The 21,432-nt window shown below is 41.5% G+C and overlaps 1 protein-coding gene across 1 annotated transcript in view; it reads left to right on the top strand.

The window, feature by feature from the left end:
- The first annotated feature begins 15,343 nt into the window (after nucleotides 1-15,343).
- Nucleotides 15,344-21,432, top strand: part of UBL3 (ubiquitin like 3) — a 69,017-nt gene continuing 62,928 nt past the window's right edge. The window contains exon 1 of the mRNA XM_007164176.2: nucleotides 15,344-16,352. Within this exon, the coding sequence (XP_007164238.1) occupies nucleotides 16,326-16,352 (27 nt within the window). The 5' untranslated portion in view covers nucleotides 15,344-16,325. The remainder of the gene's footprint in view (nucleotides 16,353-21,432) is intronic.

Consider the following 21,432-nt stretch of genomic DNA (forward strand, 5'->3'; position numbering starts at 1 on the left):
TCGCTAGCATGATCACAACCTCCCCAGGAGAAAAATACAGGGAGGATGACAGACTTTGGGCCAAGGGCAGAGAGAAGAATTTCAAGCTCTTCAGGAAGTCAAAGCAGGGACACAGAGGTCTGGCTGCTGAAGCGCGCTCCCGGGTATCTTTGCCACAAGAAGCAACGCTGATTAAATTGGCATTCCTTATCACCGCTGCTGTTAATTCCTTGGGAACATGCATGTTTCCACATAGAATCTTGTCTCTGTAAAATTATCACCATCTCTTCTGTAACCCTTTCCTTTATATGACCGCTTGCCATGGATGCTGAAGGGGTCAGTTTGGCTGGTCCTGTCGACTGTACCTTAAAACACATCCAGAATCCAACCACACACCCTCCTCTGCTCCCTCCCACCCCGATCATTCAAGTCATCATGTTTTCTTACCTAGATTATGGTAAAACTCTCCAGATGGATCGCCCTGCTTCTCCTTATGCCCCTCTGTAATCCATCCTCCATATGGCAGCCAGAGTGATTTATATAAAACCTAAGTCAAATGCTGACACCGTCCTGCATTAACATCAAGCCACACTCTTTGCTGGGCGCCCCCAAACCTGCACCAACCATTTCTCTCCGACTCTGACTTCATCCCCTGCCCTGGCTCCCACACGGATCAAGTTGAGGCCCCACCAACTTCTCCATTTCTTGTCCTCCTCTCAGAGTCTTGGTCCCTTTGCTTGGAAAACCCTTACCTACTCTTTTTTTTTTTTTTTTAAGTTCGGTTTTTATCACAGATATCTTTAAAAACTGCGAATTTTCAAATACAACGGCCATATATAAATACCGCGTAAAATCATAACATTTTGCTAGGCACGTGGACCACACTGTTTTGTAACCGTGTCCAAGTCTGCAACAGTGCACAACGGGGTCAGGGGTCAGGGGGCTTGCCTGGGGAAGAACATAGGTGACTGGACCCCCAAGAGGTCTCAGTGGTGACATCTCCTTGGTAACTTTACCAAAATCCAGGCTCTGGACATCGGTTTTCCCTCTTCTCTTAAGTGGCTTTTCTTTTGGGCATCAGGTCTCAGCACAAATATCCCTCCTCAGAGCTGCCTTCTCAACCCCCACAGTGGATGGAAACCCCCCTTGGAGTCTCCCTGCCCTGTCCCCCTGGGTCATTTTATTCATAGCGCTTAACACAACCTGAAGTGGCAGTATCTGTTTTAGTTGTTGTAGTGGTTTTCTAGAGCTGCCTTAACAAAGTACCACAGACTGAGTGGCATAAGCAATGGAAACTTACTTTTAAAAAACACAAAAAACAAAGACATTTATTTTCCCACGGTTCTGGAGGCTGGAAGTCCAAGATCAAGGTGCTGACAGGTTAGGTTTCGTCCGAGGCCTCTCTCCTTGGCTTGCAGACGGCCACCCTCTTGCTGCCTGTTCACATGGTCATCCCTCTCTGCACATTCCTCTGCTGTCTCTCTGTGTGTCCTAGTTTCCTCTTATAAGGTCACCAGTCAGAGTGCAATAGGGCTCCACCCTAAAAGCTTCATTTTTAACTTAATTACCTCTTTAAAGCTCTCTCTCCAAAAACAGTCATATTCTGAAGTACCGGGGGTTAGGGCTGCAACATGTGGATTTTGAGAGGAACACAATTCAGCCCATATCAATTACTTACTTGCTTTCTTGCTTACCTGTTTATTTTCTGCCTCTCCATACGAAATTTTCATCATCACAAGAGCGGAGATTTGTCTTTTGTTCACTCTGTAGCCCTGCTGTTCACCGCCATGTCTTTTCGTAGGAGGTGCTAAGGGTTTATTTTAAAGCAATGAACAGTCAGTGGTTTTGCAAAATATTTTGTTATCTTTCCCCAACACACCCTATTTTTCTGAAAGATTTTCATCTCCTAAACTGCATTTATTAAGTTTTTATTAATAGATCTTTCCATGGGATGATCAATGCCATCATGTTCCAGCCAAAAATCCAAGAAATGTGAAATTTGAGTCTCCTGAGCAGCCTTATCAGTTACAAATATACAACTTCTATTAACCATTTTAAAGAGTTGAAATTATTTCAAGGATTCTTCCCTCCTCTCTCCCCCATCACCATCTTTTCAGATCCCTGACGTGAAGGAACTCAAGCTGGAGACCTAGTGGATTAACCCTTACAGGATGTGCCTCTCTAAGTTTTCCTCTGATTCTAGAATCAGACTAGAATACATGGGCTGATCAAAACCTAGAAATGTCAACCCTCCACCCAGGACCATATATTCGTTTACTTGTCAGCGTGAATAAAGTGAATTCCAGCCAGTTAGGTTAGTTGCGCTAAAAACAAAGGCTGAAAAAAGACCATCCACTTTAGCTAAAGAATCCATAATGAATCATCCCATAAAAAATGATCGGTTCCAAAAATGGTAGGTCCCTGTCCTTGATCTGAAAGCTTTGTGTATCTTGCCATCAGCAGAAAGTTTTTACAAGAATGGAAATAAACACACCCATAGTGCTATAAATAAAGGGTGAATAAGGTCGCCAGCTCGAAGGCATCCCAACCCAGTAAAGCACGGGGACCACTAGGCAGCTGTTCTGAGAACCACAGTGCCCCCCTGACAATGGAGGTACTGATGGTTTTTAATCAAGACTTTCAATTTTATACTTAGCCTCATAAGAATTATTGTTAATATGATTTATTCATAAACTTGAGACTTCGCACATTTGATTTACCACAGAAACTAGAACAAAACAGCACATGTCCATGTAAAGAATGCACGTATGCTGAAATATAATTGTAGTTTAAATTTTGGGGAAAAAAAAGCCACCTCCAATGCCAACAAAACCCTCCCCCAAATATTTTTATAACTGTTATTTAGCATATTCCAAAGGAATAACCTTATTCAGAGGAAACTGGTTTTTTAATTTAATGACCATACAAGATAAGCCCCAAAGAGCCACTAGGTGTAGGGGAAAGTGCACTCAAGTTTCAACAGAATCATCTTTCATTTGTTCCATGTGCAGCCTGCAAGGAAATCTGAATTTGAAATTTGACAAGTGCTTCTTTAGAACACTTTAAAAAATGAGCTTTGGGCCACTTGTTTATGTCCTAAAGGGATGGAGCTTGCAAGAAAAAGAATAGCAAAAAGCACAAGATCTGTTCAGGCCTCCAAGTATTTTATAGTGTCAGGAGATGCATTTAAGCTTGCCACCATTTTATACTAATAAATGTTAGTCGTGTGATTTGATTTTAAATAAATGGCAAAGTTTTATTTGATTTCTTTGACTACATCATGATGCAGAGCCACCTGGAATCATATTTGTACAGAAAGTAGGAACACCCTTCCAGGAATAAGAGAACCCCAGGGGTGGATTTAATGGATAAATTATATCCTTAGAAGAAACTAAACTCAAAAGCCAGCATTTTATGACTCCAATAACTTATTTCTGGGTCCCTAAAGCTACTTATCTGTTTTTGTTCTTTATGGAAGAAAAGTGTATATACATGAGCTAAAGAGAGTGACGCTTATGTCCTTCTAAGGTTTTAACTCAACTCTGCCACATGAGTTAACACAAACTGCCACACGGTACTTTTTCTAATTGTTCCCTGCCCTTCTCCTTAATCCTTCTCAGAATTAAACAGATCTGAGTCTGAATCCCAGGGATCTTGAGAAAGTTATCTATCTCCTGAGTCTCTTCTTCATCTGTAAAATTAGGCAAAACAATGTGACCTCACAGGGTTGTTGTAAAGCTTGCATGAAATAAAGGATGTAAAGCCCCAAATGGTGCCTGACACGTGGAGTTTGCCTAGGAGAGCTGGTACCATTCAGTTCGCCTTCTGCTGCCCCCTCCTTTTCTTTATATTCTCCTCTTGTCTTTTCCTTCTCTCTCTCTCTTTTAAACCATTTTTTAAATTGAAGTGTAGTTAATTTACAATGTTGTGTTAGCTTCAGGTATACAGCAAAGTGATTCAGTTATACATACATATACATATTCTTTTTCAGATTCTTTTTCATTATAGTTTATTACAAGACATTGAATATAGTTCCCTGTGCTATACAGTATGTCCTTGTTGTTTATCTATTTTATACGTAACAGTGTGTATATGTTAATCCCAAACCCCTAATTTATCTACCCACCCCACTATCCCCTCTGGTAACCATAAGTTTGTTTTCTATATCTGTTAGTCTATTCTGTTTTGTAAATAAGTTCATTTATATCATTTTTTTTTAGATTCCACATATAAGTGATATCATATGATATTTGTCTTTCTCTGTCTGACTTACTTTACTTAATATGATCATCTCAAAGTCCATCCATGTTGCTGCAAATGGCATTATTTCATTCTTTTTTATGGCTGAGTAATATTCCATTGTGTATATATGTACCACATCTTCCTTCTCCATTCATCTGTCGATGGTCATTTACGTTGCTTCACGTCTTAGCTATTGTAAATAGTGCTGCTTTTTTGAATTAGAGTTTTCTCCAGATATATGCCCAAGAGAGGGATTGCAGGATCATATGGTAGCTCTATTTTTTGTTTTTTTAAGGAACCTCCATACTGTTCTCCATAGTAGCTGTATCAATTTACATTCCCACCAACAGTGTAGGAGGGTTCCCTTTTCTCCACATCCTCTCCAGCATTTGTTACTTGTAGACTTTTTAATGATGCCATTCTGATTGGTGTGAGGTCTCTTGTCCTCACTTTCTGTATCCTGAAAACAGGCAGACACAGGATAGAGTCTAGAAGGTTTGTGGAGGAACATTCCATGTTCTTTGCCCATTCTGTTACCTGATTAAAACCCCGTGCAGTATGAAAAATTGCAAGTGAAAGAGCTTCACAAAATCATTCCCATCCATGACTTTGTAATTGGTGTAATTGCCCTTGGGCAAGTTAACTAAACAGCCTAGGCATAATCCACAAATGCAAGTGTTGAGAGCTAGGAGGAGACAGAGAGAGTCAAGGACCTTGCCCTGGGCTCCTCAGGGAAGAAGCAGAGCTGGCAAAGGGAGTAGTAACTATCCTCCGCCTCCTGCCTGGGGGCACGCATGGCATCTGTGCTTGTTGCCTAGTTTTCTGCTAACTCTTTTGCAAATGTTATGCCTGGGTGTACTGCTTTTGTCTCTTCCCCTTCTCTTCTGTTTATGTTCTTCATGTATTCTCTGTAGCACATAGAAATATTTGGGGGTGAAGTGTGCTTGGAGCTTTCTAGGATTTAGGGAAAAGATGACTTTGCTAAAATGTGATGAAAAAGGGAGATTTTTCAGTGATAATGGAAATGGCTGGGCTTTACTTCTCAAACCCTTAGGCTACCATCATGTGCATTGTAAGCATCACCAAGCACACTTTTGCGCAAATTGCTGCAGCGTTTTGAAGAACTTACACAATAACGTGTTTTAGGGATATCTCTCACGTTAGATTTTCTTTAAGTAGGAAACAACCTTTTTTTTTTCTCAGTTTTGAAGCTGGTTTAGAACTCACGTGTGTTTTCATTTTCAAGCTAAATCCAAATGCTTGTGATTTCAGCTCTGCTTAAAAATGGCAAGACACAAATTCACTAAGTAGAATTGGGAAATGTGCTTCCGGGGCTTTAACAAATTAACAAAATTACCATGTTACTCTCTCTTCCTGGGATCCTGATCTCACCGAAGACTTATGTTCCTACTTCAATGTCACGTGGGTATAAGATCAGGGATGGAAAAGTGATGAAGGTGAAAATAATAGTAGGAAACGTACAGAGGAATAGTTCATGAAAAAGCTAAGCACAAGGTCAAAACAGAAAATTCCTCTCCAAATCCCCACAGAACTTTGAAACTGTCAGAACTGGCCATACCCAGGAGCCAGTGGCAGCTTTGTTTACAAATCAGAAACACAGTCACTCCCTGCTGACTCTGTTTTCCTTGCTTCCCCATGACAATCCGACCAATCTTGTAAAGCAATGTCTTCTTAACAGGGGGATAGTAGGAGAGTCCTAAGAGATGCAGAGCCCGACTGCTGAACTTTCCTAGTGTCTTCAGCTTAACTATCCAACTCACAGCATTTACTGAGCAACTACCATGTGCTCTGATGGCATACAGGGAAGGTTAGGATTTTAGATGTGTATGCATGATACGTCCCTTAAGTGAGAAATATCTAGAACCATCTGCCCTGTGGCCCTTCACTTGACTGGCTTTCTTGGCAACAGCCCTGAGTGAGGGTTAAATGGAGTGTATGGGACACGCTCAATATTTTAAAGAAGCTGATATTAAGGGAGGAACAAGATACAGGAGGAATTAGAAAGAGTTCTGAGAAATGGGAGAGCCTATTTTTTTCTTTTTAAAGATAGGAGAGATTTGAGCATATTTCCATGGTAAGGAGAAGTTTGCCTGGGGTAGTCCCAGCTTCCCCGTGTAAGTATCAACAATGCCCCCTTTTCTTTAACTTTTCCGATTTGGGACAACATGTTATATGGTCACCCTGGGCAGAAGAACCTTGGGAGAGGGAGAGACGGAAGATGGAAGACAAGAGAAGGGTTGTTTGTTGGAACAGGGTTCTGGGGACAGAAGGAGTGTCTCCTGGGTGGGTAGAGGGCTGATTCTTAGAAGGAGAGGCTTAGGGCTTCCCCCAAAGCTGATGAGGGAAGAGTATGGATGATACAGGTTAAGAGCTGGATACAAATTGGTGAGATTTCTTACCTGACTCCTTTTGTCTGTGAAGTAAGAGGCCATGAGGTCACAGTTTAGGGTTCAAATTCCATGTTCAGCTTGCTTTATTCTGCTAGCCATGAGGCCGACCTTTTCATAAATGTCGTTCCATTCGTCTCTGTAACAAGAGGCTGACATTGTTGCTGGATCCGAGCTGAGCATGAACAAATAGCTGAGAACACTCGCCCTAAGAGAAGTTGGTTTAGTCGAGTTACTATCACATGTGAAAATCCTAGCATAGCAGAAAAAGTAGAGTGAGACAAACCTGTAGCACTAACACTTGAAGTCTCTATCACTGTATCCCATTTCATTATGGTAATTATAATCGTAGATTAGCATTGAGAGCTTATTACGTGCTAGAAAGAGTTCTCTTTTAAATTTATATATTTTGTACGCACTTTTTTACTTTCATAATTTTTTTTAGATGAGAAAATCAAGTAACTCACCCACGTTTACACATCTGGTAAATGGCAGAGCCAGGATTTAAACCCAGGGCCCACACTCACAACCAATATGTTATTTTCCCCTCACTCTTTCACTATAATCTGTTGATTTAAGTTCATTTTAGGTTTTCTCTTTTATCTGTGGTGTTAAGTCAAAGGCTGTGTGCTAAATTAATGACATATGAATCACCCCAAAAGATGAGATGGTGTTGCGGCACGAAGGTTCCTGGCCTGCTGGATGAGATGCGCAGTTAAACACGGCATTTCTTTCCCCACGGCTGCCCCTTGTGAGACGGTTAGGTCCCGGCCCCTCTGTGAAGTCCCTGATCGGCATGGAGGATGAGATTGATGGTTATTCAGTGTAGGAAACACGGTCGTGAAATTCAGCCACAAGGGCAGTTGCCCAACAAGGCCTGACTCAAGGACTGAATCAGTCATGACAGAGGCCATTCTTTGGCCCAGGCATTCCAACTGGCAACCTCCCTGTCAGTGTGATACACTGGAAGCCTTCAAGAGCACACACAAGGCTTTGGAGAACTCTTTCTTTGATTCTTCATTCTGCTCTCTTAGATAGTAATATAATGTGCAATGCATTTATTGATGGACAGGGTCACTATCTGCCTTGGTGAAAAGAAAAAAACACAATTTGAACAGCGTGGAATAATTATGGATCAATCAATCAAAAAACTAGTGTCAAAAACAATGACTATCTGAAACTAATACAACATTGTAAATCAACTTCCATAAAAAAATAAAAATGAGCAAACAAAAGCCCAATGACTATGGTAGAGGTTATTGGGGTACAAAAGAAACAGAATTTCCAGTTCATGCCACATGCCACAAGATTAGTGTTAAGGACAGTTCTTTTGCCCTACACTGATGGGAGTATAATGCTAATGCAGGATTTAAAATTTTTTTTTAATTGAATAGAGTTTTATTACTTTTGGCATTAAAAATTTTTTTTTCTTCATTGAATAATCCTGTGATGGTGGGCTGATTTCTGTGACAGTGGAAACCAAGAATAATGATTGTATTTTAGGATACCAATTTGATGATACATTTTATATTCATTTGGTATATTTGTCATGACTTAACACAAAGTTATATAATAATTCAACAATTACATAATGCCGCTAGGAACTATTCTGCCTTTTTGTTTCTTGGAACATCTTAGAGGAAACTCATTCTCACGTACATTTGAAAAGTACAGAGAAAATGTGCGTGCTTCTCAAAAAGTTTCTATTTCCTCACTTGTTAAAAGAGTTGAAGATGATGCCATCACTAAGGTTCCTTCCAGCTTTAGCTTTAGATATTCAATAGTGTGGTCAAACATGGGGTCAGGTCAGGAAGAAAGGCATTGTGGGACTTCAGCAAGAGGTCAAACACGGGTATTACTTCTCTAGTGGCCTATGAACTCAGACTGCCCAACTCCCGTGGCTGTATGTTTGCAAAAACTTGCTAGAACTATGTGACCATTAAAAAACATAACTCTCGTTTTTTCAAAAGCGAATTCCAGCCTTCACACAAAAATTGTCTTTCTGTTGGCATATTCTCTTAGTCGTGGGAAAGCAATTGAGCTGAGCCTGAATATCATTTCTGCGTTAATGAGGCACACCTCTAGGTCTGAATAGAACATCAAAAGGTAATCCCCGACTTTACAAAATCATGGAACTGGGAAGAGAACATAAAGGTTCATCTCTTCCGTGCACTTACTGACAAGGGTGTTGGGTGTTATTCATTCACTATGCTAAGCGTTGAGGCTACAAAGATGAATAAAATCCAGCTCAGGCCCTTAAGGAGGTTACAGATAGTTGAAGACCCACGATCCAAACAGGAAGAAAGCTGGCTGCAGCCCAAGGGAGAAATAACAAAGCTGCCAACCTGTAGCAAAACTGGGTGTTACCTCCTTCACTCATGACGTGGTGGCCCAGGAGCTGTCTTATGTCAATAAATTATTTGTAAATAAGAAAATAATTTCTTTATGTTATCTGATTGATATCTATACTGAAATGACCCTTAAAACTCCAGGGTCACGTCACCCATGCCCAGCTGGAGGGCAGATGCATCCTCCCCACGTGAGGGAATCGCCCCAGCTCTGCACCAGGCAAGCTTCTGGGGCTTTATCCACACTGGCCCCAGACCGTACTGTATTTGCTGTCCTGTTTCTGCTTGTTCTCTGTGTGTAAGAAATAAACATTCAAAAACGTTTATTTCTTACACGCAGAAAAAGGCTCAACCAGATAGAAATCATCTCAATGCAAAATGAAAAACCACAAGGAACAGGATTTTTTTTTAACCTAATAAATAGCATACATAGTCAGGGACAGATCCAAAATTTCTAAATATGAGGGGTCTCCTATCTGGTTGGAATTGTGTGTGTGTGTGTGTATAGATATGGGTGTGGGTGTGTTGCTGAAGTTGTGCTTACATAGAAAATACTTGTTTTTACTTGGATTGTGTCTTTCATTGGAGGAGAGAAGGGCTGATGGGGTAACGGGGTGGAGCTCTGACCACCCCGTCACCACTGTGTGCTGCTGTGTGCAAGGTATACGTACATATTATAAACAGGTAGTACAGCTATAGAAACACATAAGGGCTGGGGTGGTGATGATGGTAAAGTTGGTATTCATATTCACCGACAGCATTCTAAGCAGGCAAACCCTTTGGAGAATAACTTGAATGCACAGTTCAAGAGCCATGGGGAGGCTTATAGACTTGACTCCATGATAACAAGTTTCCGGACTCTCCCCTAGACAAGTAATTCAAAATGCAGAAAGGCTTATTTGCACAAAGAGCATACAATTGCAAGCAACCTTTATGTCCCCCAAACAGAAAGTGATTGTATAAATTATAGTACATGGACACAGTGGAATAGTATGCAACCGTTACAAATGAGGAGTAGGAAGATTAGGTAGCCATTTGTAACATTAAAAAATTTTAATGTTTAAAAAATGAAATTTCATTTAATATTGAAAAGAAAATTTTATGCATACCACAAATATGTGAAATTATGTACATAAAACAACCTGGAAGGAAATATACAAAAAACAAAAATAGTTTTTCTAATTTCCAAAGTTTCTGTAATATTGGCATTGCTCTTTATTTTAAAAATAAAAGAGAAAAATACATACTGGGTTGACTATGTATTATGTAGTAGAATGACTCCTTGTTTTTGTGGAACTTTGTTAGCAGAAGACAGAGTAACAAGCACTGTATTCTGAGTCAAACTAAAGGCCAAAACTGGTCTTTCTGATCTGGAAAAAAAAAAAAAAAAAAGAGTTGGGCTTTGATCGTCTTCAGGACCGCCTAAGGGTTTTTAGATTACGTGGGTCCATGACAACTAACCCAAAACATCCAGATAAAAGGTACTGTTGGAGTTCAGAGGCCCTTTTCCATCCTTCTATAAAAACAAATCTCATCATGGTATTCCCCCACCTACAACCTTTCAGTGGCTTCCATCTGCTATCAGAGTAAATCCAAACTGCTTAGCCTCAGTTGCAAAGTGCTTGGTGACTGGCCTCCACTTTCTCTCTCCTGCCCTTTTCTTGCCCCACCCCTCCCCCATTCCCAAGCAGCAATCTGGGCTTCAGCCATCTCCCCTCCTTGACTCCTTGGCTTCTAGTCTGCGTCTCAACCCGTGTGTGTGTGTGTGTGTGTGTGTGTGTGTGTGTGTATCTGTGTGTGTGTGTGTATGCTCTTCCTGAACACCCCGGCTGCTCACCTGGCCTTCACCTGGTTCAACTCCAGATACCTCCAGGCTGAATTCACCTCATTTCCTCTGTGCTTTCCAACTGCCCAGTGCTTGTTCCCATGGTGGCACGTATCAACCCATCGCATGGTATTTTAAATGTCCCCTTCCCCATCTCTATCCCTTTCTGGACTCTGAACAGAGGGAAATGTCTTGAGGTAAAGAGACTTGGGTTGGATCAGAGGAGAGGTCAAGGTCTGGGTGAGTAAATGAACACAGCGGGGCGGGGGAGGGGAGAGCGGTGGGATTATGATTATTCCTTACGTCTCTGTGACCGTGGCCACCTTTACAAATCACAGTACCTACAGGTTATCACTCTTATTATTAAGACAAGACTGGGGCAAAGGAAGGAAGCTGAACTTGAAGGAATTTGACATACACAGTGTTTCTCAGTTCTGGCTGCACAATCAAAATACTTAGGGGATCTTTGAAAAATACCGGTGTCAGGTCCGGTCCAGGAGAGTGTGATTTAGTTGTTCTGGGGAAGGGCTGGGGCATCTGTCTTTTTAAATGGTTCCTAGTGATTTTTATGGGAACTGGGTTGAGAATGTCTGGTTAGGGGAGTGTAGGGTTAAAGGGCTGGACATATTTGCAACGCGTGTGCAGGGGTGGTCCTCAGGAGTGAAAATAGGTCAGCCAACGTGTCCGGGCTGTTCCCTTGCCTTACACAATATAATTCTTTTCTTCATATCCCAAACGCCTTCAGAGCACGATTCTCAAATCTACAAACACACATAGTCCGTTTATTCTGCTGCAGCAAGAGTAAAGATTAAAAGGGGAAAGTCCATTACTAAACTAGTAACTAGCAAATTATGTCTAGTTTCAGAGAAAAGACCTCGACCTTTTTTGTGGTAGGAAATGAACATTTCTTGAGAGTCCTTCTATGATAGGAGTCTTCACATTGGTTTTAGGGGGCTTCATATAGATTTTCTCGTGAGAAAGAAATGTAGTATAATTTTACAAAGCAAAACCTTGATGTGACTCTTACACTGGGACCAAAGAGGACCAGGCCAGTCTTGGGTAAAACCGGACAGAGGGGGCAAAGGCGGTCCTCAAAGTTCTTCCTTCCACTTTGCCCACAGAGTATGGTATATCCACAACCCTTGCCTCCACCCCCCAGGCATTGCTGCAAACCTTTCTCTGCCTCTTGTGGCATTTTCCTACTCCCAGATCTTTAATAAACGACAATGGATGGCATAATGAGATAATCAAGCAAAGTAATATCTGATTCAAGGTTACTGGTCTTACAGAAAATAATGCTTCTCTCTAGTTTAAATTCCAGAGGTTTTTGTGAAGACCCTTAAGGAATGAGCCTAAGATGGGAATCATTTCAGACCCCTTACATGGCAGATAGGGGAGATTATATTTTTAACAGCTTCACTGACATACAATTTACATATCATAAAAATCATCCATCTCAAAATAGCGAAAAGGTAAAAGCAATCCAAGTGTCCATCGATGGATGAATGGATAGGCAAAATGTAATACATACATACATACAGTGGAGTATTTATTTCCTCTTAAAGAGGGAGGAAATTCTGACACGTGGTACAACATGGATGAGCCTTGAAGACATTAAGTGAAATAAACCAATTACAAAAGGACAAGTACTGTATGATTCTAATTATATTAGGTACCTAGAGTTGTCAAATTAATAGAGACAGAAAGTATTATGGTGGTTGCCGGGGGCTGGGGGGAGGGGGAATGGGAAGTTGTTTATTGGGTTTGGAGTTTCAGTTTCACAAGATGAAAGAGTTCTGCAGATGGATGGTGGTGATGGTAGTACAACAGAGTAAATGTACTTAATGCCACTGAATTGTGCACCCCAGAAAGGTTAAGATGGTAAATTTTAAATTATGTGTATTTATAATTTAAAAAAAATATAAATTCACCCATTTAACGTGTACAATTCAATAGTTTTTAGTACATTTACAGAGTTATGCAGCCATCACCGTAATCTAATTTTAGAACATTTCCATCACACCCTGCCCTCCACCCCCCCAAAAAAACCCTCATAACCATGAGCAGTCACTTGAGGGAGATATTTTTAACAGGTCATGGGTGTCATGTGTTATTCTTCCAGGACTTGACTTCATAGACTCTTAGAAGGGGCCTTAGAGATTTTAGTCCCACCCCCTCAGATGAACAAATTGAGGCTCAGAGAAGCAAAGTGTCTTGTCAAAGGTCACACAGCAAATTCATCGCCAGAGCCAGGTCTTTTGATTTCCCGTAGAGTTACTTTTTGTAATACAAAAATGCTGTGTCACTTGCTTCCTTCAAATTGATGCTGAGAGTAGATTGAAGGTATTAAGAAGATGTTATCCTTTCCTGCCATGGACAGATGGGCTCTTTTTCCAGTCTCTCTTCTCACCCACCTGAGTCGGGAAGTACAGAGTAAAGAGAGGAGAGTGGAAAAGTCTGCGACTGTGTCCAGTAATGCTCCTTTGTGCCTTAACTCTATTAGGAAAGAGCTATAATGAGTCTTGTGGAGAATAATGTCACAGCCTCTCTTAGAAGAGAGATTGGAAATACATCCAGGTGCAGGGACTTTATTTATGAAAGATGCTGCCTTTTGTGGAGGTGGCTGGGGTAACCAGTGTCAAACAGCAACACCATGTATCAGAAATGCCAAGGTCTTGGGCTGGCAGTGGTGGTCATTATGTCTCTTGTCGTCGCATGATTGCTGGGAAACAGCAGAGGAAGTGAGTTGAGGCTTCTATACATCCTGCCACTTTCTGCTTCTTGCAGAGCCTTGGCCAGGGCAGTAGTTGGATGAAAGTTGGGGTTTGGAGTAGGGTGAAGGACTAACTTTGTGAGCAAGAGCCTTCAATATTCCTTCTGAACTCACTGAAACATCTTCGGCTGCCCTTATTTCCTGGAGGGCTGCTGGAGAGGCCTCTGTGGTTGCTAAACATGGAGAATGAGGCCAAGGAAAATCATGTAGCTATGGACTCAGAAATATCTATACCAAGTCCTGAAGCCTAATCAGGGCAAGATTCAGGCCTCTTTTTTCTTCTGTCCTTTGGTCTCTCTGGGAATTCAATCTACCCTCCTCCTCCCTGGTTACCACTCTAACTCACCCCAGGATGATGTAGGCCTACAGGAGTGCTTGGAATTTCTCCAGCCGAGCTACTCAAGAGGCAGGTACTCTAAACGTCCTGTGAGTTTCCATCATGATGAGACACACCTGACGGGAGAGATTGCTGTGGGGAATGACACAGGCTCCTAGACAATGGGGGACACTGCCTGGATTATTCATTTTTAAACTCCTGGTGCCTAGCAGAGTGCCTGGTGTGTTTGTTTGCTGAATGAATAAGTAGTAACGTTTCACATCAAATGATGCATTGTTATTTACAAAGTGATTTATTTTCCCTGCATGAATTTATCCTCACAAGTGCCCCTACTTTACCCCTGGAAGGTAGGCAAGACTGTTTCACAGATGAGGTCACATAACTGTAGGTTGGAGAGGTGGCTTTCAGACTCTTACTCTGTTGGCATTTTTATGCAGGGGTCTCACTGAGACGGCCCTTCCTAAAATGCCCTAAGAGAGATATGTATAGGAGTCAGATAGACATTTGTGGTCTCTGCATTTTGTTCCTAAATCTGGGGTAGATGTATTCTTCATCTAAGTCTCTCACTAATGGTATTATTTTCTGCTCTTTGCTAATCACTGCAGGTGTATAAATTTTCTATTACATCTTGAGTTAAATAGAATTTCAGGGCTAGCCTGGTAAACTGGCGAATCCTCATGTAGTTTGTAGTAGCTATTTCCTGATAGAGATTTAGCATCATACACTATCGTATCTAATACAGTTTTTGGTTCATACACTATTGCATCTAATGCAGTTTTTGGTAATTTCAATTAACTAGATTGTAGCTTTATGGCCCTGGGTCTTCAAGAAACACATGTTCCAACATTCTCCCTGCCTAACGATATCCTTACTCTTGTTGAACTTCTATGACCTTATTGGAAATCAATGCTTCTGATCTTCCAAATGTATTGTTGAGGAGAGACCTAGACGAAATCACTATACAAAATGCTTTGAGATTGCAGGATGTGGAGAGTGTGCTATCCTTAAAATGAATGATTTTGCTTGGAGGTAAACCACGTTTTAACTCTGCGTGTGTATTGTGCACGAGGGAATTTCTCTGTGCAGAATAATTTTCGCCCAATAATTCGCACGATCACAGCACTTCTGGTAGCAGGTATCTCCTAACTCCCCTGCAGCAGCTTGGCTAAAGCGAGCTTTCCTCTCCTAGCAACTGTTGCTAGGAGGGGCGTGGCTTCGGAGTCGGGCGAGGACGCGTTAGGCGGACCGCTCCTTCCGCACCGCCCCCCAACGGCGTAGACTACACTTCCCGTGATGCTCGAGGGTGGTCTCCGTAGTGACGCATGTGGTGTTCGCGGAGGGGGAGGGGGAGAAGGAAGGCGGGGGCGGCGGCTGTGAGGGGGGGGGGGTCGTGCTCTTCCCATGTCCCCGACTCGCGCTCCGGCAGTTGCCGCCGCCGCCGCCGCCATGTTGGCTTGAGGGGCGATGACAGGAGGCGGCTGCGGCGTCGGGTACTGAAAAGTGGAGGAGGAGGAGGAGGAGGAGAGACAGAGCTCTGAGAGGAAGCGGTTCCCGGACTGAGGAGAGGAAGGACCAGGGCTCTTCCGGGGCCCAGCCGAAGTCGGCGTCGCGGGGAGCTCGCGAGGCCGGGGAGGGGAGGGGAAGGCGGAGCCGGGGGAGGCGGAGGCGAGAGAAGAGCGCCGGGAAGCCGGAGACTATGTGCCCTGAGCCCCGCGGCTGCCCGGAGGCGCCCGCGGCCTGAGCCCCGACGGGCCGTGGGGTCTCCTGCCGGGCCGAGCGCCCCGCTTTCCCCGCTCGCCGCCCCGGCTCTCCGGCCCGGGCTTGCGCTTCGGCTGCCAACGAGTTAAATGCCCTTGAGCGCGGGTTTCCGCGGCCCGGCTGGCAACGCCGGCCGCGCGAGTTGAGCCGTTTCCCCGCGCCATCCGCCGGGGGACGCGTCCATGTGTAGCCACATAGTTATCTGTGTACCGCGGCGCCGGGGCATTCTCCTCCTGCTTAATGAGGACTCGACTTGGGAGCAAGTGTGAATCACTGCCGGGCTGGGAAAGGAGGAAGACGATTTAACCCCCTCCCACCCCGCTCCATGTCCGTGTGTCACTCGGCTCGGTCCACCTGGCGCGGCCGGTCCTGGGGCTGCTGCTGCTGACGACTGCGACGGGGCTGCCACCCCAGGAGTTCCCTGCTGCTCTGGCCACACCGCTCCCGGCGATTGTTCCTCTTCGCTCGGAACCTCGGCCCGGCCGGCACTTTGGCTCCGAAAGAACTTATTTTAGGGGGAAGCACGTCTCGAATCAGTCAAGATCGTGAAGGTTGATTTCTGTAGCTCGAAGATTTCTCTTTTTTTGTTTGTTGTTGTCTCTTTTTGATTTTTTCTTTTTCGGCGTAAACGTCTGGGTATATATCAAACGGCAAGATGTCCAGTAATGTCCCGGCGGATATGGTAAGTGAAGGATAAGAGTTACGACACCCTTTGATTTAATTGTGGTTTCCAGTCTTATTTAATCAGAAAGGATACAGGCGTGGGGTGAAGGTTTGCGGGGGACTGTTGAAAAGACACGGTGCTGGGAGATCTGGAGAAGTTGGAGGGTCTGGTGTCCCTCTTGAGGAAGTACTGCTTTTAATGCGGATTTTTCTCATTTGTGTTTTCTAAATGATTAAAGACAATGGAGAAGTTGGGAACATGTAGCAAGGTAGCCTGAAGTGAAGAAAATCTCTTCCTCTTTGCTAGAAGCCTCTGTACACTTGTGTCTTTAAAGCTTCTGAAAACGTCAGTGGCAGTGGGCAGAGCTCAGGACGGGTGTCCCTGCTAGATACAGAGGTGGGCAGGGAAACGGGGATCTTGCTCGGTGGCACTGATCATTAATGCAGTAGGTACAAGCTTGATATTTCCAAAAACAGGGACGTGTCATCTCTTGGAGAGAAACTTGACCAGAATTTGCTGTGAGCTTTTTGAAACGTCTGGGTGAACAAGTATGGCAACAGAAATATTAAGACGTTTTGGCATTTTCACAAATCTAGGCTGGCTGTATTTTGGTACTTTTAATGAATATTCCAGGACTTTTAGTACCAAATATTTAGTAGTATTACGTCACTGGACTTTTAAAAGCTCATAAAACACATTATTGATTGAGCCTTGATCCTGGAATGTTAAGAACCTGAAACAAAAAGTACTCTGCATAAAGGTTAAGGATACGAGACTGTTGACTAACAGGAACCATGTAGGTTTACAGTGCTGGGAGGTGGGTTTGTGTGAGTGTGAAATTACACTTTGCTGTCCTAGGGACAAACGTAATGCAATTAACAGGAAGGTGAATAATCTTGTTTATGAAAGAATTGAAGTTAACATAGTTATGCTCACTTACATGAAGTTAACATTTGCGTGTTTGTATATTTCAGCGAAAAATCAAAATTGAACTTTCGTGGTGATTAAATTTTAAAATGACAGCTGTTTCAATAAGAGTGAACCTCACTTACAGGTTGTAAAATAAAAATTAAATGGCTCTAAGTGGCATAATTTGACCTTGGTTTAAAGACATTTTGCTAGCGTTTGATTTCCCTTTTAGTGCACTATTTAAGTGCAAAGGACCCACAGTGTTCTGTCTCTTGGGTGGCCACATAGCAACCTTACACCCTCCTTCCTGATTCTTAAAACTCAACACTGTCCTTTTAGTTTTCCCTTCCCTCCTGGTGTGCACACCCGAGAATAGTCTACGGCCTGCTTAAGGATAGCTGGACTTGATTTCCTCCACCCTCCTGGCGAAGTTGCCTGGAGAGGTCTCTGGACGGAGCTGGAAAATGCTCTTTCCTCTGTTGGATTATTGCTCTGTGGGCTTATCATCTCCAGCAAAGACTGGCTCTCTCTCTAAAGCCTCCATCTTATATCATCATGCGCACTGTGAGATATGATCACCCTACGTACTATTTATCTGTCACAGAAGTTGTCGTGAAATAGATTTGTGTCATTAAAACAGTGCCACAACTTTATTTAGGCCCAGTGATGAAGAAAAGCTGGAATGTGGGTAGCATCAGTCACAGATTGAGATGATTTGGGGAATACTGTTTCCAAGTCAGAGAGAAGGCTTGGAAGCTAGTGTTCGGATCAGGGGACTGGGAAGTAGTGGCAAGGTTTTATTAATAGCTGCAGGTATAAAATACAACTATTTCTGTTTCAGACTGTATTTTAAGGCCTTGATGATTCTTTGGTGCTTTGAGATCCCTTGATTAAAGGTGATATGCAAGGGCAAAGCAGTATTATGTAATAAACATATAATGCCCTGGTGATGCTATTTCAGAGTGTATCTAAGGTACAGCTCAGATTAGATGGTTCTGAATATTTTTTATGTGTCATTTTCTAGTTGTCCAACTTGTTGGAGGTCTCGAGGGTTTTTTCCAGCGTTAAAACCTTTTAAACCTTCATTTGCTAGTACTTACATTGCATTTTTGCTTAAGAAGTGCCTTTATTTGCTATGTACCTAGAATCCTCAACGTTTTGAAATATGACATAAATACTGGTTGAAAGTTGTCGATTAAATGCTTCATATTTGTTCAACTTCTTATTATCAGTAATTGACAATCTGCATTTACATCCGTGACTTAAAGTGAGAAGACTTTTACCACTCTTGGAGAGCATCAGCCGGTCCACTCCCACCTCTTTCCACACTGACATTTCCCTTGAAGTACAACTCTTAAGTGATCAGGATACACACCCTTGCAAGTACGAATACATGCATTTTTGCTAGATGCAGTAAAAATGTCAAGTTTCTCAGTGGCAACAGTTCGTATGTGCTATTTAGAAACAAATGTTACGCTGTTTCACGTGTTAATGGTGCTTGTCAGTTGTATAGGAAAATCCTGTTTAGGAGACGAGGTGGGGCAGTGAAGTTATAACCCCTGTCATGTTTTCATTGGAGATAGTTCATTCCTGAGCTATAATAATTGCTAAATCATTTGATGGTTTTGGTAAAGTCTTCTTATGGCAATTATTGTGACTCACTTTAAAATCGATTTTTTAGCATCATTTTTTTATTTCGTAAATATAACTAACATTTAAAATGTATTTTTAAACATTCAGTAAATTTTTTTATTTACCATAAGTAGTCTCTTTCTTATAATCCAAATTTAGCAAGCCAGTCTTTTGGGGGTGGGTGGGAGTGGTACCCCCAGTGAACGGATTTGCTATATTCTTTACAAAAAATAATTTGCAGTTGATACTTTTTCAGTAAACATTCTGTAAAGATGTCCTATAAATTATATAAATGTGTTTACTTAAAATGTTGGCTTTTCCTTTGCTAAGAATGATTGAGTTTGAACTAAGAGATTTACTAACATTCCAGTATAATAACTTATTTGTGAGAAAAATCTGAAAATATCTGAACAGAATATCATTATAATACATTGTGTTTAAATGATTCATTTTTTTCCCCCTCAGCGCAAATCATAGTTCATGATGGGGCAATATTCATTGTTTATAATTGTAGCATGAATTATGTTAATGACTTAGGTTTTTCTGAAAGAAGATGTTTACACTTTCTGTTAGTAATAAAGCCTAAGGCTGGGTAGATAAGCTGGTAATTTCGTTTTCTGGATTTGGAAAGTTATTAAGAAATAAATTATTGTATTTATAAAACTATTATATAAGACATTTGAACTACTATTTAGAGCTTTGGACTGAAATTATACTTTATGATATCTGTAAAATTGAAAACCCTACCTAAGAGAGACATTGACAATTAGTGTGAGAATAATGGCAAAGCAATTTTGGTTATTCGAAATGTTTTAGATGATAAAATACAGAAAAACCCTGTATCTTTTAAAACTATTAATGTAAAATTGTAGCAGATGTAACCATTTTTAGTCTGGGGTTAAGTGAGTTAATAATAATTTGAGTTTTTTCAGTGCTTAATGAATATTTTTATTGTAATGTCATATCTGTAACATTTATGGAAGAAATATTGGAGCCCTCTAGTGGACAGGAAATTATTAAAATGAATTTCTTTTCAAACTGAAGTTTTATCACTTTTCCAAGTTAAAATGACAGATATAGAGTATGCCAGGGGAAAATGTCATGCTCGATAAAGGTCTAGAGAATAGAAAAATTTTAACTTTGAAGAAAGGGTATATTAAGATCTAATGCCCAATCAAGGAAAAAACAACAAATAACATACAAGGGAATCCCCATAAGGTTAACAGCTGATCTTTCAGCAGAAACTCTGCAAGCCAGAAGGGAGTGGCAGGACATATTTAAAGTGATGAAAGGGAAAAAGCTACAACCAAGATTACTCTACCCAGCAAGGATATCATTCAGATTCGATGGAGAAATTAAAACCTTTACAGACAAGCAAAAGCTAGGAGAATTCAGCACCACCAAACCAGTTTTACAACAAATGCTAAAGGAACTTCTCTAGGCAGGAAACACAAGAGAAGGGAAAGACCTACAATAACAAACCAAAAACAGTTAAGAAAATGGTAATAGGAACATACATATTGATAACTACCTTAAATGTAAATGGATTAAATGCTCCAACCAAAAGACATAGACTGGCTGAATGGATACAGAAGCAAGACCCGTATATATGCTGTCTATAAGAGACCCACTTCAGACCTAGGGACACCTACAGACTGAAAGTGAGGGGATGGAAAAAGATATTCCATGCAAATGGAAATCAAAAGAAAGCTGGAGTAGCAGTTCTCATATCAGACAAAATAGACTTCAGAATAAAAACTATTACAAGAGACAAAGAAGGACACTACATAATGATCAAGGAAGGGATCAATCCAAGAAGAAGATATAACAATTCTAAATATTTATGCACCCAACATAGGAGCACCTCAATACATAAGGCAAATGCTAACAGCCATAAAAGGGGAAATCGACAGTAACACAGTCATAGTAGGGGACTTTAACACCCCACTTTTACCAATGGACAGATCATCCAAAATGAAAATAAATAAGGAAACACAAGCTTTAAATGATACATTAAACAAGATGGACTTAATTGATATTTATAGCACATTCCATCCAAAGACAACAGAATACACTTTCTTCTCAAGTGCTCATGGAACATTCTCCAGGATAGATCATATCTTGGGTCACAAATCAAGCCTTGGTAAATTTAAGACAATTGAAATCGTATCACTTATCTTTTCTGACCACAATGCTATGAGACTAGATATCAATTACAGGAAAAAATCTGTAAAAAATACTAACACATGGAAGCTAAACAGTACACTACTGAATAACCACGAGATCACTGAAGAAGTCAAAGAGGAAATCAAAAAATACCTAGAACAAATGACAATGAAAACAACAACCCAAAAACCTATGGGATGCAGCAAAAGCAGTGCTAAGAGGGAAGTTTATAGCAATACAATCCTACCTCAAGAAACAAGAAACATCTCAAATAAACAACCTAACCTTATACCTAAAGCAATTAGAGAAAGAAGAACAAAAAAACCCCAAAGTTAGCAGAAGGAAAAAAATCATAAAGATCAGATCAGAAATAAATGAAAAAGAAATGAAG

This window comes from Balaenoptera acutorostrata, chromosome 18 (genome assembly GCF_949987535.1).
Source record: "Balaenoptera acutorostrata chromosome 18, mBalAcu1.1, whole genome shotgun sequence".
Taxonomy (NCBI): Eukaryota; Metazoa; Chordata; class Mammalia; order Artiodactyla; family Balaenopteridae; genus Balaenoptera; species Balaenoptera acutorostrata.